The sequence below is a fragment of the Sceloporus undulatus genome, chromosome 1 (assembly GCF_019175285.1).
Source record: "Sceloporus undulatus isolate JIND9_A2432 ecotype Alabama chromosome 1, SceUnd_v1.1, whole genome shotgun sequence".
Classification (NCBI taxonomy): domain Eukaryota; kingdom Metazoa; phylum Chordata; class Lepidosauria; order Squamata; family Phrynosomatidae; genus Sceloporus; species Sceloporus undulatus.
The window spans coordinates 110293378-110308324 of NC_056522.1; the positions used below are offsets into that span (position 1 = coordinate 110293378).

General features: G+C 38.5%; 1 protein-coding gene across 2 annotated transcripts in view; it reads right to left on the bottom strand.

Moving 5' to 3' along the window:
- Positions 1–14947, bottom strand: part of FIG4 (FIG4 phosphoinositide 5-phosphatase) — a 117487-nt gene that overhangs the window by 22538 nt on the left and 80002 nt on the right. For both annotated transcript variants that reach the window (XM_042454290.1, XM_042454298.1), the window contains exons 15-16: positions 13849–14015; positions 4844–4982 (exon numbers count right to left, since the gene is read on the bottom strand). In XM_042454290.1, the coding sequence (XP_042310224.1) occupies positions 4844–4982; positions 13849–14015 (306 nt within the window). The remainder of the gene's footprint in view (positions 1–4843; positions 4983–13848; positions 14016–14947) is intronic.

Below are 14947 nucleotides of genomic sequence, written 5' to 3' on the forward strand. Positions count from 1 at the left end.
ATCTCTCTTGAAGCTCCTTTTGGTTGGAACTGCCTCCTAGAATACTTGTACGATGTACATAATCCTTTTAAATCCCTCCTCAAAATCTACTGCTCTGATCTCTCATGTGTTGCTGGAACTAAATCAAGCATGTCTAACTGAAATATGTTTTCCCATTTACCTTTATCATGACTGCCTTTACCGCCCTCTATTGTTTCCTTGTGTCAAATTTTGGATTGTGAACCCCCTCAGAGAAGGGCCTGCCATCTTTTCTTTTTTCCAAAAAATACATTACCTCAAATATGGAAGTAACTAAAAAGAAAAAATATGGACAGCATAGAGCACAGCAGACCTATGTGATCTAACATTCTGCTCACACAGTAGTCAATGGGAATTCCAGAAGCAAGGTATGAGAACAAAGGTCTTCTCCTTCTGTTCTCGTGCAGCAACTCCTATTGAGGGGGATGTTGCTCCTGACACATGATGCTGCATATAGCCCTCATGCCAAGTAACTGCTGATAGGTTCATTCTACATGAATTGGTCTAATCATCTTCTGAAGTCATCTAAGCTGGTGACTGCCATAGATGACATTTCCTTTCCTTTGTGTTGAATCCCTCACCACTGCCCTGAGTTTGAAGTATGAAAAAGAGAAAGCGACAGAGAGAGAGAGAGAGAGAGAGAGAGACTGATTCTCTTTCCTTTTTCTTTATGTTGTTGTTCTTGTTGTTGTTGTTGTTGTTGTGTGCCTTCAAGTCATGTATGAACATATGTAAGGGAGAGGATGGTGACACCATTATTCACCAAGGCTAGGCTCTTGAGAAGCTTGAAAGGGGCCAACAAGAGGGTGGGAGGTGAGTAACACTGGCTGTAAAAATGTTTTGGTATATGAATGAATGGAAGAAAAGCCAACTAACTTATGGACAGCTGTATAGCTTGCTCTGTGCTTGCAACTGGGAATTATGGTAGTTCTGTCTACAGAAGGCATACTGTTAACTTATGGCATCCCTAAGACAAATCTATCACAAGGATTCCTTAAAAAGAATTTGTCAGAAGGGAGTTGCCTATGCCTTCCTCTGAGGCTGAGAGTGTGTCACTCAGTAGATTTCCATGGCCAAGCAGGGACTGAAATCTTGGCCTCCAGAGTCACAGTATTGGCTCCTGCTTTCTCTATACTGCACTTAATTTTATATGCCCTATTACAAACCTTATTAGAATGCCTTACATTGTTTTAAATTAATTCTATTTTTAATAGGATAGTTTACTGATTTTAAACTTTTTAAAGTTATACATTTTTTTAACCTGCATTTTTGTTTTAACCTATGCCATGGACTACCCTGGGTCCCACATAGGAGAATAAGGAAGCCATAAAATAAAATAAAAATAAATTTATTTTCCCTTTAAGCACCAACATTGTAACCTTTCCTCATAAGGAAGTTGCTTTGGCTCGCAACCTTTTTGGTTGCCCTTTACCATATTTTTTCCAGCTACATGGTATCCTTTTTGAAATGTGGTCTCCAGAACTGCAAGCAGTGTTCCAAATACAGTGGTGCCTCGGGTTACGAATTTAATTCGTTCCGCGGCCGCTTTCGTAACCCGAAAAGCCTTCGCAAGCCGAAATGCCATAGGCGCTAATGGGGAAAAGCCGCGTTTCGTGCGAAAAAGCGCCGAAAAGCACCAAAAAAATTTTTCGTAACCCGAAAAAACATTCGTAACCCGGAACAGTTATTTCCTATGGGATTTTTTCGTATCCCGGAAATTTCGTAACCTGGGTATTTCGTATCCCGGGGTACCACTGTAATGTCACACTGAGCACTGCAATATTAGCAGCTTTAATTCCGCACCTTTTCCCTAATGTGTACTAACATGGGATTTGCCTTTTGCATAGCTGTAACAAAACTGGCTGACAGTTTCACTGAGTTATCCACCTTAACTCTCTTTCCTGCTCAGCCATCACCCCATTATTTTATCTATGATGTCATGATTGTTCACCCCACAACACGTCAGTTTAAACTTGTATGTATATACGAGGGTGTGTGTGAGTTTAATGACCTCCCCTCCTACATGGAAAAAAATTCTTGGAGGGGCAATTCTCTTTTAATTTAACATTCTGAATGATGTTGTGTCATCTACCAACATGGACACTTTACTTTAACTCCAGATCATTCACAAATATTAAAAAGCAATGGTCTTTTTTACTTGAGGAAGTCCATACTGCTTACATTTCTCCTCTGGGATACTGGTTCTTCTATAATTTTATTGTACTTAAATGAGATTCACAAATGATATCTGGCCCTACATGGGGATTCTTTTCACTTGCTATGAATACAAGTTGTGTCTCCCTTATCTGAAATTCTGAAATACTCCAAAATCCAAAATTGTCTGCATGGATGGTTGAGACAGTAACTGCTTTGCTTTTTAACTGTTCAATGTACACAAACTTTATTTCGTACCAAAATTATTTAGAATATTGTATAAAATTACCTTTAGGTTAGGTGTATAAGGTGTATATGAAATATAAATGAATGCTGTGTTTAGACTGGGTCCTATTTTCCAAGATATCTCATTATGTACACATATGCAAATCCAAATCTAAAATACTGCTGGTCCCAAGGATTTTGGTTAAGGGAGACTCAAACTGCATCTAAACACCCTTGGATACTCTTGAAATTCTCTCTGCCATAATCAGCAATGGAAATGCTATTCACATAAACATGGAATTGGATTGTGCTTCCCCGTCTAATGGTTGTAAACACCATGTAAGTGTAATAATTATGAAATTAACTTCAGTATCCTGCTGTTTTGTTTGACTGAAAAATAATCTGGTCTGGTAACCTAAATGTAAAAAGATGAAACTCTTTCTTGGCTAGAGGATTTTATAGTCTCAATTGTGTAATAATGCCTTTATGAAGAACGTTCTGTAGAACCAACATAGCTATATTGATCTGCACTGTAGATATCTATTGGTCTCAAAAGGTCCGTGGCAACAGCTATAATACTGAGCAGTTTAAAAAGATAGAAAGTTCAAAAAAGAGCCACAAACTTGATCAACTCAGTTTGACTAAAAATTTTACCAAATCATGGTTCTGACCAGTATTTAAAACTTGGGTTTCCAGTGACAATTACATTAACAATAGTGATTTTTTAAAATGCCTTTTGGAGGTGGGAAAAAAGAGGAGAATGTCAGCTGGAACATTTAGAATGTGGTAATGAGAAACTACAGTTACCTTATTTTATCACATGCCTTGTCTGAGCTGATTGTGGATCAGAAACATAGGCAGACAAAGTTGGATCTACCACCCCCAATGTTGTCAGGCCAGATATCAGCATGGTAATTTAATATCAAATCCCAAGTGACAGAGTTCTTTCCAATCATTGGTGAGCATACAGTAGCATTACTCAAACACTTGGTGTAACACTGAAAGGGCAACTAGAGTAGCCCTGAACAACAGAAGGTTCCACCCTTCCTGGCTAGGGCTAAATACACTGTACTTGATCCACACTTTTGTATCTCATTCATAACGACTGTAAATACAATTTATTTGGAGTGGTCCTAGGAGACAATTGCAAGCTTCAGCAGGTGACCTCCCACCACTTTTGAAATGCCTTGTACTCTCATAGAAAGGGTAATTTTGAGTCCAATTCAAGTTCTAAGCTTTTCAGATGGGGGGCTAAAGCACAATCAGCTTCAATACCTAGTCTCCAAGGAAAAAGCAGAGAACAGATTTTTGCTCAATAATGATTTATATGTAAAATCCATTAACAACATATTTCTATGTATCTGGATACTACTTACTTTTTCTAGTACCTTGTTGTTTTTCATTTTCTGGTCCTAAAACCCTGCAGAGACTGGAACTGACACAGTCAAGGAATTGTCTTTTTCACTCAAAGCCTTTATGCCAGCCACAGCCTGGACACTAGAGTCCACATAATATGCTGTCATTATGCCAGGTTAGAATGAGTAGTAGTACTGAGTACCTCTAAGTTCTGGCATAGTCTGTTTATTGATGATGATGCAAGGGTTTCAAGCCCTTTAAAATTCTGACTCATGTTTGCCTGATTTCTTCAGAAAAGTCAGTAGTTGTTTAAATGGTTGTTGTGTGATTTTGTTTATTAATTTTATTCAATTTGTATTTTATCTATGTTGCTCTGATCTCTCTGTGAGAGTGGCCAAGAAAGGCTTTAAAAACAAGACCTATATTTACTCTTCATTTTGAGTGCTGAAGCATATACCTAACCAGATTACAAAAATCAAAGTCGAACAGTGTCAGGAATCTGATGGCTCCTGCCATGAAAGTGGTTTCCATTTTGCTGTTTTATTTCTTTTGAATAATGCTACTGTTTATGCTTTACAGAACTGTTAATTTGCATATAACATAGTGGCAGTAAAATAAAGCCATTATGGATATATAAAGGGGGTTTGTGGTAGTGACTGCATAAAATTAATAATTGCCTGGATGGTAATGAACGGGTGTATGGGAGAGGATGGTGGTACAGTTATCCATCAAGATCAGGCCTGTGAGGAGCTTGACAGTGGCCTGGAAGAAAAGTGTAAGGCAAGAGTGAATAACACTGGTTAAAAAAAATGTTTTGGAACAAATGGGAGAAAAACCTACAGACCTATGGGGTGGATGCATTGCTTACTCTGTGCTTGCAGCCAAAGGAAGTGGACAGTTTTTGACAAACAGGTGGATTTTTATCCTCACCCCACCCCAGTGTCCTCACAAATGCAACTAGGATCCTTCCACGTACTGGCTCTGAATGGGGACTAGAAGAGACTGTTCTTTCACAAATGCTAAAAATATAGCTGAGACACGTGATGATTGCCCATAATCTCTTAAATTACATTTGATAGAGCCATGCTACCTTCGCCTTGCCTGAAGAAGATTCATTGTGTCCTTCTGGTGCAAGTAAAAATCAGTAGGAAGCTCCCAGAGATGAGGTTTCCCTTCTTCAGGCTGAAATACTCCCAGGAACAGATTAATTGAATCTTGCCTGTCAGCATCTAGAAGACAGAATCATGATTTTGAAACTTAATTTACAACACATGTACGCGTGCACACAATTATTTTACTCATTTTTACCATCTGGAAAAGGGCGAGCAAACTTTTATTATTTATTTATCGGATTTATATCCTGCCTTTCTCCCAAAATGGGATTAAAGGTGGCTTTAAAATGGAATTTAACTGGATGTCCTTCGGATGTTCTGGACTGCAACTGTCATGTTCCCAACTAATGTGGGCAAAAATTATGGGCTTCAGGTTGAAACATCTGAAGTATACCCAGTCCTTCAATCTTAAGGACTGAAATTGGTTGTTTCAAACTTCAAGCCTAAAGGATTTATCTGTGCAGTCAAACCTGTGGATGAATGGCTGCGTGCCTTGTAGTGGCATCACCATGGGGGTGTGGACTGCATCAGGTTACACCCTAAGGGGGGGGGTGACACTACTGGTCCTCACAGAAACAGGCTCTGGCATTCATCTGCTTCCATTTAAAATGCTTTAAGACATAGTTGGAGCAGTTTTCAAAAACGTATGCTTTTTAAAAAATTTGTAAAAAACATCACATTTTAACCAGATCTTCACTCTATATATGTAAATATGTTTAGGTTGTGCATGTGATATTGTACTTTGAAGGCATAATTTTAATTTTGCTACTTGTCGATGTCACAACTATTAGCATTACATTCAATGGTATATGGGAATTATGATTTACAAGTAACATTAGTGCAAAAAAGCATTACTAAGGATTCTGTACAGTGTGAAATGGGAGGAGGTCAATGGGGTGGGGTTACACCATGAGTTACCACACTGGGTGACACCAACCCTAGTAACGCCACTGGTGCCTTGTAAGTGAGTTTTCTCACTTATGATGATTCTAAGGCAAACCTGTAATGGTGTTATCTTGGCAACCTTTGTTCAGATGTTTGCTTTTACCTTTCTTTCAGACTGAGAGAATGTGACTTGCCCAAGGTGACCCAGTGGGATCCTAGGACCAAGCAGGGATTCAAACTCTGATCTTTGGAATCATAATCCAAGCTCAAACCACTACATCATGCTGGCTCTGTGGCTGAATGGTGTACCTGTATATTTATGTGCATAGAGCCATTTCCATCTATCCCATCTCCCCATTCTTCATATAAACTACTGGAGGAATCCTTCCTAGTCAATATAAAATAAGTTGCATTTGCACACCTCCGTGCATTTTAACTGCCTGTAATAACTAATTATTTGTTCCCCCTATTCTGTTGAACCCTCTGTTAATCCAATAAAATGTTGCAGGAGGAGAGAAAAAAACAGGCAGAAATTTCTGTTTGGGGGGAAAGAACTATAACTTTTTGTGACACACATGTCCAAATGTGAAAACACAACCCTTATTCTGTTGTAAAATTTATCTCACCTTCAGAAGCTACCAAGTTCTGCACATACCTGCTTCCAGAAGCCAATTACATGAAATTAGAGCAAGGACATATAACTACAGTAGCCCTTCCACATTCCTTGGGGTTAGGGGTGAAAGACCCCATTGATGTGAAAAACTGCGAATAAAAAACCGCTATTTTTTTTTACCTAAGAGAACACCTCTCTAGGTTTACTTATGAGAACACCTCTCTAGGAATCTCCAGGTCCTTCAGTGCAACTCTATGGTCAACATCTGCCAGAAGTTGATCACAGAATCATGTTGGAGGACCTACAAATGCCTAGAGAAGTGTTTTCTCTAGGTTCTCCTGCACAACTCCATGGACAACCTCTGGCAGAGTTGCACTGGAGGACCTAAAGATTCCTAGAGAGAACATATTAATCAAAACCACAAATAATCAAAGCCGCAAAAGTCAAAGCCACAAATGTGGAGGGCCAACTGTATTTCAGAATAGAGTTATACTATACATTACAAAAGGAATATGGGAAAACATCTTTTTACAACAGGTGTTGTACATTTCTGTCATATATTTCCCTGTTAGCCGACTACTGCCATGATAGTATTCTCTTTTGTTTCTCCTTCTTATCCGAACCTCACTGAAGTACTAACAGCCTCCTACAGAGGACTTCCTCTCAAATCTATTTACATCCATCTCCAAACTTACTTTAAAACTTGAAATTCAGCTTTTACTTGCACACTCTTCTCTCATGCCACTGACTGTATAAACCTGTTTCGATCATTAACTTTCCATGTAAAGATGAGCACACTCTTGTACATGTCCCCCCCCCCATTCCTTCTTAAGTGAAATATTTGCATCTGGTGTATTAAAAGCTATGTGCCAATTCTTATTTCTTCCACCTGGCAATCAGCTAGAAGGATATGCTCTTCAGACTCAATATAAATAGGTAAGATTTGACATATGAAACACATATTTAACAGACTATTAAAGCATTTTAAAATTTCTTAAAATTATTATATTGTTTATACCAAACATAGTGTGGAGGATTCTACTGAAAATTCTGTCACAGATATTAAATCCCCAAATTGTCAAAGGCAGCATTCATACCAAATGATGTTTTCTAAAGGTGCAAAAATAAATTATGCTATCATAATTTCTTTCTCTATAGCTTCCCTCCCATTAGTTTCTAAAACTAGTACTTATTTAATATAAACATAGTACACATTCCAAATACATTTAATGGCTCACTTATTAAATGTAAAGTACTGTTTTTTTTCCAGAGTAGTCCATAAACTCACACATTATATTGGTTATAAACTACACTATTAACAAACATGAGAAATTATTTTTCATACCGTACTTTAAAGGCTAGATAATTTGAGATAAATTATTAACAACCAAATGTCTTGGTAGATGTAGTTTAAATATGACGAAGATCAGTGTGAAATTCATTATAGACCTAACGCTGCATTATTGTTAACACAGATTAGAGAGGGATATATATGGGAATCTGCAGCAGAAAAAGGAAAGACAAAAGGATGTAAAAGTAGTGGGTGCTCCAGATTTTTAACCAGAGTTAAGCAGCCAGGAAAGATGTGAAAAGAAGAGTTAGCCTGTCTTTCTTTTAAACCTCGGTGGTGGGAGACAACAGCCATCCATATACTGCAGATTGTAATACCTAGCATTCCTTTTCACTGGCTACTCTAGTTATTTCACTTCCAAGACCCACCTGTTTTAAACAATGGCCACTGAGAAAGCAACTTATAAGGCAATACATGATTAATCTACAGCTTGGTCGAAAGCCAGCAAAAATGAAGAATAACAATTTTAGAGAACATAACTTCAGGATGGGAAGCTTGCTGCTGAAACCACTGGCAGCCTCCGGATCAATGGAGGAGAAGTTTTAGGCTCCATTCACACAGCAAAAAATAATCCAGAATGAGTCCAGGACAAATCCTTGTTGTTCATACACATCCTGAATGCACTCAATGCACTGGTGCCCGGGGGGGGGGGGGGGGAGGGCTGGTAAAACTTAACCTGGGATATTTGATACTGGGTCTCCACCCTCCCACCCCAGTTTTCCTGAAGGATCTGAATCAATCTGCATCTGCGGCAGTGTAAATAAGCATCTGAATCTATTCCCTTGTAGTATTCAAGGAAATGGAGTTAGCTCCATTTTATCCTGAAACAATAGCATGTATAAATAACAAAGGGATTATAATGACTTGAAGTGATTCACAATACCAAAACAAAATGGGAACAACAAACCCAATATGCATCAGCACAGTGATCCGAATCTCCTTGGGACAAGTATGAATGCCCCCTCAAGTTTCTTCCATAACACTCTATGAACCAGTATGTAGAGAGATTTTGTAGCACTTTTGAGACTAAGTGAAAGAAAGAAGTTGGCAGCATGAGCTTTTGTAGACTAAAGCCGACTTCCTTAGATGCATAGGCCAGTCTGTGCCAAAACTAATGCCCATCAAGCTTGCATTGGCCGAGGAGGAGGCAGCTTTTCCCCCCATCTGGTTTTTTGCCCCCTCTCCCCAATTAACTTACAAGAGGAAAAAATTAAGGACGACAGGTCCAGGGATGGCTTATTTTTCCCACCTTTATTGTGGACATATGGGAGTACAGTCGGCCCTTCCTATACACTGATTTTTTATACACGGATTTAAGTATACACGGTTTGAAAATGTTCAAAAAAAGTATAAATTTCAAATATCAAACCTTGATTTTCCATTTTTATAAGGGACACCATTTTGCTATGTCATTTTATTTAATGGGACTTGAGCATACACAGATTTTGTTATCCATGGGGGATCTTGGAACCAAACCCCAGCGTATAACAAGGGTCCACTGTATAGGAGAGTTTTGGATCCAGTGTACCTAAGGTTTATGTTAGCACAGGCCTATCTCCATCCTCCTCCTGTTATGAAAGACCACTGATGGGACAGGAAGGAGAGCAGCAAATGTTTTTGCTATTTCACAAAATGGAATCTTCTCTTTGCCTGCAGAGATTCAGCTATCTCACAACCACCTTCCCTGGGACATTAGAATTGTTCCTTTAATAAAAGTGTGTGTGTGTGTGTGCTGGGTGTGTGCGTGTGTGGAAATCAAATGAAAAAAAAAGTTAAACCCCATCCCACTGCATTTATAAGCCTCCTCTCTTTCCTTCACTTATCAGTAATTTCAGCCTTCCTTTCATTTTGGGTGTTTTCTTTGGAATCCCCCCCTCTTCAAGAAAAGAGAGAACATTAAATGAGCAGAGAACTAGTTTTGGGGAATGGGAAAGTGTAGACCACAAGGCACCCTCCAAAATTTTAGGAAGACTTTGCTTTATTATTATTATTATTATTTACAAGATTGCCCTAAAAAGCCGTTCAAGGAACATGGGAGTCAATTATCCCACTTTCTCCACCTGGCTGATTTAGGTTCAGGAAAGACAACAGGTGAACTGGACATTAATTTCAGATTCACTTCTTGTTTTAAAAGAGATGAAAATGGTCCTGCTCCCTGATCCAAAATTTGGGAGGCATTTTGGACCAAAAATATTTTTGTTAAAAAGGAGGGGGGGTGAGTGGAGGGGGGTGCACCAGCAAAGATATATGGCTTCCAATGTCCCTGCAGGTCAATGAGCCCTCCCCACTCCTGACTATTATGCATCTTGGCATAGAGAATATAATTATAGCAAGAGATATGGATCACAGAGTTAGAAAAATATACAAACTTTTAAAATTCGACTGACGTTATATAAATAGGAGAAAGACCGAGTGAAACAGTGTATAAGTGTTGCCTCAAGCATTATGGCCTGTTAAAAATGAAAATAAGTTACCAAAGTAATGGTTACCAACAAAAACAGCAAAGCTTTTTTTAAACAGTTTAGTAAAACAAAACAATGCAAGTTGAAGCACTGATGAAAACGGTTGTACTTTTCACCCTTTCCATTTAGTAACAGATGTGAAAAATAAACACTACAGTTAGGAAAATCCTGCACAGCATTTTAAAAAAAAACAATCACTGTACCTACGTGTGCTATAGCACATTTTTTGTATGCTATCTGTGGAAAGAGACATAACCAGAGCTAATGAGCTGAAGTAATTGAATTTGCCTAAACACTTCAGTGCTCTCAAACAGCCAAAAAAAAAAAAAAAACCTCCACAAAACCTCAAATACCAGGCTTGTGACTAGGACATAGTACACCAAGATTAACAGGATGAAGTAATCAGATCATCAGCTAAAGGAAAATTGAGTCCAGTCCTGTTTCTGCGATAAATGAGCTGTTTTAGATTCCACAAATCTCTAATGTAAAATGTGGTATCATTAACATTCAAATTTGCAGTGGAGTATTACTCTTTCTGTACAGATCAGAAATAGCACTTTAAAATTAGCTCTTTCAATATACTTGTTAACATTAAATGAAACAACTCTTAGATATAAGTCTGTTAAGGTGTCCACACTTTCAGCACTTGTTTAGACCCTTCTGGCTGTTTAAAAAGGACACTTGAAAAAATAACAACAGATATGACATAATTCCTTGTTTTAAACACTATAGATATGGTGCAACAATATGAATTTTCTTGGTTTGGTACCTAACATTTTTTAGTATCCACCCAACACTTTGAAAGCCACATACCCCTGTAAAGCAACTAGCTCTAACTAGTGATGGACAAACTCTCCTCTGCTTAATTTGGGATTGGCCTAATATTGATAAGAGAATCACTCTATATAATCACTCATTCTAATCTGTGTATGTTGCATTTCTTTTGTGAAATTCTGTACATCACCTGTCTAAGAAGCAAGTTGTAACTTATGAGCACATCACTTTTTCCTTTTGGATATTCTAAGCTGAAATGCTAGTAAGCTTCATACCAGATGGAAGGCCATTCAGCTCCAATTATAAGTGCATTTTCCCCAGTGATGGCAGTCATGTAGTTCTTACAATGTTGTTGAGCTGCCACTCCCAGCACTCTTTAGCACTGTTGACAATGGTCGATGGGAGTTGTAATCCAACAACACCTGGTGAGCTAGACTTTGTCAGGTTTAATGCTAGTTTTGCCTGCTTCTTCCCTATAATAAAATTAATTTATTAAGTGTTTTACCTAAACAAATGTCACTTTTGCACCAAAGAGATTTATTTTGAACTGTCCTACGGTCTGCCTGTCCTACAACTGCCTGCTCCTAGAGCAAGTCCTGCCTGAAGACTTACAATTTTAAAAAGGTGACACAAAGAAAAAAGACTGAGAGGGAGGAGGAAAGACGCAAAATCTAGTACTACCTCTGAGTCAGAAATTCCAGCAAGCAGTTGGAATATTTTCTATGCATGCACAGGTTGTTTTAGATCTTAACCAATATTTTAAAATCATTCCACAGAGTAAATAGGAGCTGGCTAAAATGTCAGCCATTATGCTGCTCACTAAGAACAGGCAGAATTTATCCAGTGTTACATTGCCTTGCATCCAGATGACATGATAAAATAGACTTTATTTTGACAAGAAACTTTGGCTCACACACTGCCTTCTCCTCCCTGGTACATCTGCAAGAAAAGAACTGAAAACTTTTGCGCCAGATTCAATCAACCATGAATTAATATTCCATCCACAAGTAACACTGCATTTAATCTTAACTATGTTTGGTACAACTAACCATCTTCAAAACCCAAGATTTGATACACTGTTTCCAGTAAGCATTAGGTTTATCAAGTTCTGATTACATGATAAACTTTGATTAATCAAACGTGGAAGTGAAAGCTTTTGAGCTCCTTGGGGCCACAATGGTTGGGGTTGAGGATTGGTAAAATAATAGAATCCAGACTATAGCACTGGCCATTCCTCTTCAGCCCCATGACCATTAAGTTGTGGAGTGCTGCAGGATTCCATCTTCTTTCCCTATGCTGTTTAATATCTATATGAAGCTGCCCTTGTTGCTGGAGTCAGCTGGGGCTATGTGGGTACTAGGTCTGCTAAGATAGAGACTCTCTGGACTGGTGAGTCTTGTGTTTGATAACTAGGTAAACAACCTGCCTTAGCTGGGGTTGCAGTCTCCTTAAATGAGTCATATGGAGCTTGGGAGTACCCCTAGATCAATCTTTGTTACTGGAGGCCCACGTCCAGTCTGTGGCTCAGAGTATTTGGGATCAACTCCAATTCTGCCTTTCCTGGACAGTGATAACTTGGCCATAACAGATCATACACTGTTATCTTCTCATTAGATTACTGTAATACACTCTACAAGGGGCTTCCCTTGAAGATCATTCAGAAAGTACAACTACTGAGAAATGCAACAGTATTGCTGACTGGAGTATCATACAGACAATACACAACACCAACCGTCCAATTAATAAGATTGTATGTACAGCGCTGTGTAAATTTACAGCGCTTTATAAATAAAGGTTAATAATAATAATAATAATAATAATAATAATAATAATAATAATAATAATACAAGGAATTGCACTGGCTGCCAATATGCTTTTTATCTCAATTCAAGTCACCTAAAGGGCTTGGGACCTTGATACTTGAAGGAATGCTGCTTCCTGTCTGAGTAGTGAGATCTAACTAGAGGGACACCTCTCTGTGTCCCACCAATGGGAACAATATCAGGAGGGAGGACACAGCAGAGGATCTTTTTGCCTGTGGCACCCCACTTGTTTAATGCTTTCCCTGAAGGCACAACTGATTCCAACATTGGTTTGTTTTTGATGTCGGCTGAAAACATGGGTTTATGTTAAAGCTTTTGGGGCTTAATTTACTTTTAAACATGTACGGTACATGTTTTCAAAGCTCAGCCTTTTAAAACTCTTTTAACTCTTTAAATTGTTTTGTATATTTTTCTCTTGTATAAATAATTGATTAATTGCAATTTGGAATTGTTTAAATTGGGTTATATTGTTTTATCTGTTTTACCTGAGATGTCATGATAGAGGGGAATAAAAATATTTTAATGTGAAGTCAAAGGTTTTCATGGCCTGCATCCATGGTTTTTTGTGGGGGTTTTGGGCTATGTGGCCATGTTCTAGATTCTAGAAGATTTTCCTCCTGACGTTTCGCCAGCATCTGTGGCTGGCATCTTCTCTGAATAAAAATATTTTAATAAATAAATAAACAAACCTGAGGTTCACCTCGTTTAGTTCCCATCATGGTGAACCACTGTTTTGTTTTAGTTTAACCACAATGTCCTACCCCTTATGCCTTAATGCCATGTGTGTGCTACTGAATTTAAATTTAAGCCTGACCCAAATACTATGTATACTGTCAGAATCTTGGCTTGATCCAATTTTAGTTTTATAATAAAAAATTGAAAACACTATGTGGCCAGTTGGAAAACTGTTTGTTTGTTTTTTAAATAGTTCTTATTTTGTCCAGACTGACTGCTATTGGTAATTACTAAAATGCAACAAGGGAGATCTTTATGCAGGGATTCTGAGCAAGCAAGCAATGCGAGCAGGAGATCTCAGAAGGCAAATTCAGTTTCCTTGAACAAGAATGCAATTTACCTGAAAAAGCATTACTGTAGTATCTTGAAAGAGTTTGCATAATATCTTTAGAATGCTGGGTCCAAGGAGCTATCTTTCTGTAGGTTTTTACTCGATGAACAAGTTGAGAGCCACCATACTGGAGGGACAGTGTATCCCCATGATCTTCATACAATTCTTCAAATAATCTAAAACAGGGAGAACAGGGTGAAGAATCCTAACATGTATGAAATGTTAGTATACAGATAATTTCCTAGACATGCAAAAATACATCAAGACAGATTCATACTTCCAAAGAGGGTGATGTGGTACAGTGACTCCGGGGCTATACCACATCAGAGACAATCTTCTTTCTATGATCCAAAATTAAACATTAAAACATCTTCAAATCTGTAAAAGCAGGAAGAATATCCTGCTATGAACTATGCAACTTAGGAAAACTCTTGGATCTACCTAGAACACTGATGGTGAACCTTTTAGAGACCAAGTGCCCAAACTGCAACCCAAAACCCAGTTATTTATTGCAAAGTGCCATGCCCCTCTGGCTTTCTAGTAACAAACTCTGGCAAACTCTGTGCTGGGATGATGGCACATGTGCCCACAGAGAGGGCTCTGAGTGCCACTTCTGGCACGCGTGCCATAGGTTCGCCATCACTGACCTAGAACATTAAATCACAGTAGGCTCTCCGCTTACGCGGGGGAGCCATTCTGAATCCCCCTGTGTAAGGAAAAATCTGCATATGCTCACGGCCCATAGGAAACAATGGGGCGCGTATACACAGTGGTGCGCGCACCACAGGCACATGCACCATTGCTTTTTTTGTTGCATGGCTTCTGCGTATGGTGGAAGTCGCATATAGTGCACCCGCATATGGTGCGGGTGCACTGTACTATACTTAATAAACAGTTTTGTTTCACTGATGGTGCTGTCTACTATTTGACAGACAATACCTCCTAGATTGCTGCGGTTTATGCGTCCTTGCAAAGAGCTTTCTAAAAAAAACACTATGTATGTAAAGATGCCAATTTCTCTTGACATAATCAAAGCAATTATGATAGCAATTAAGAAACAACTTTATCTATGCAAAATATATAAAATATATTTTATCAAACTTTTATA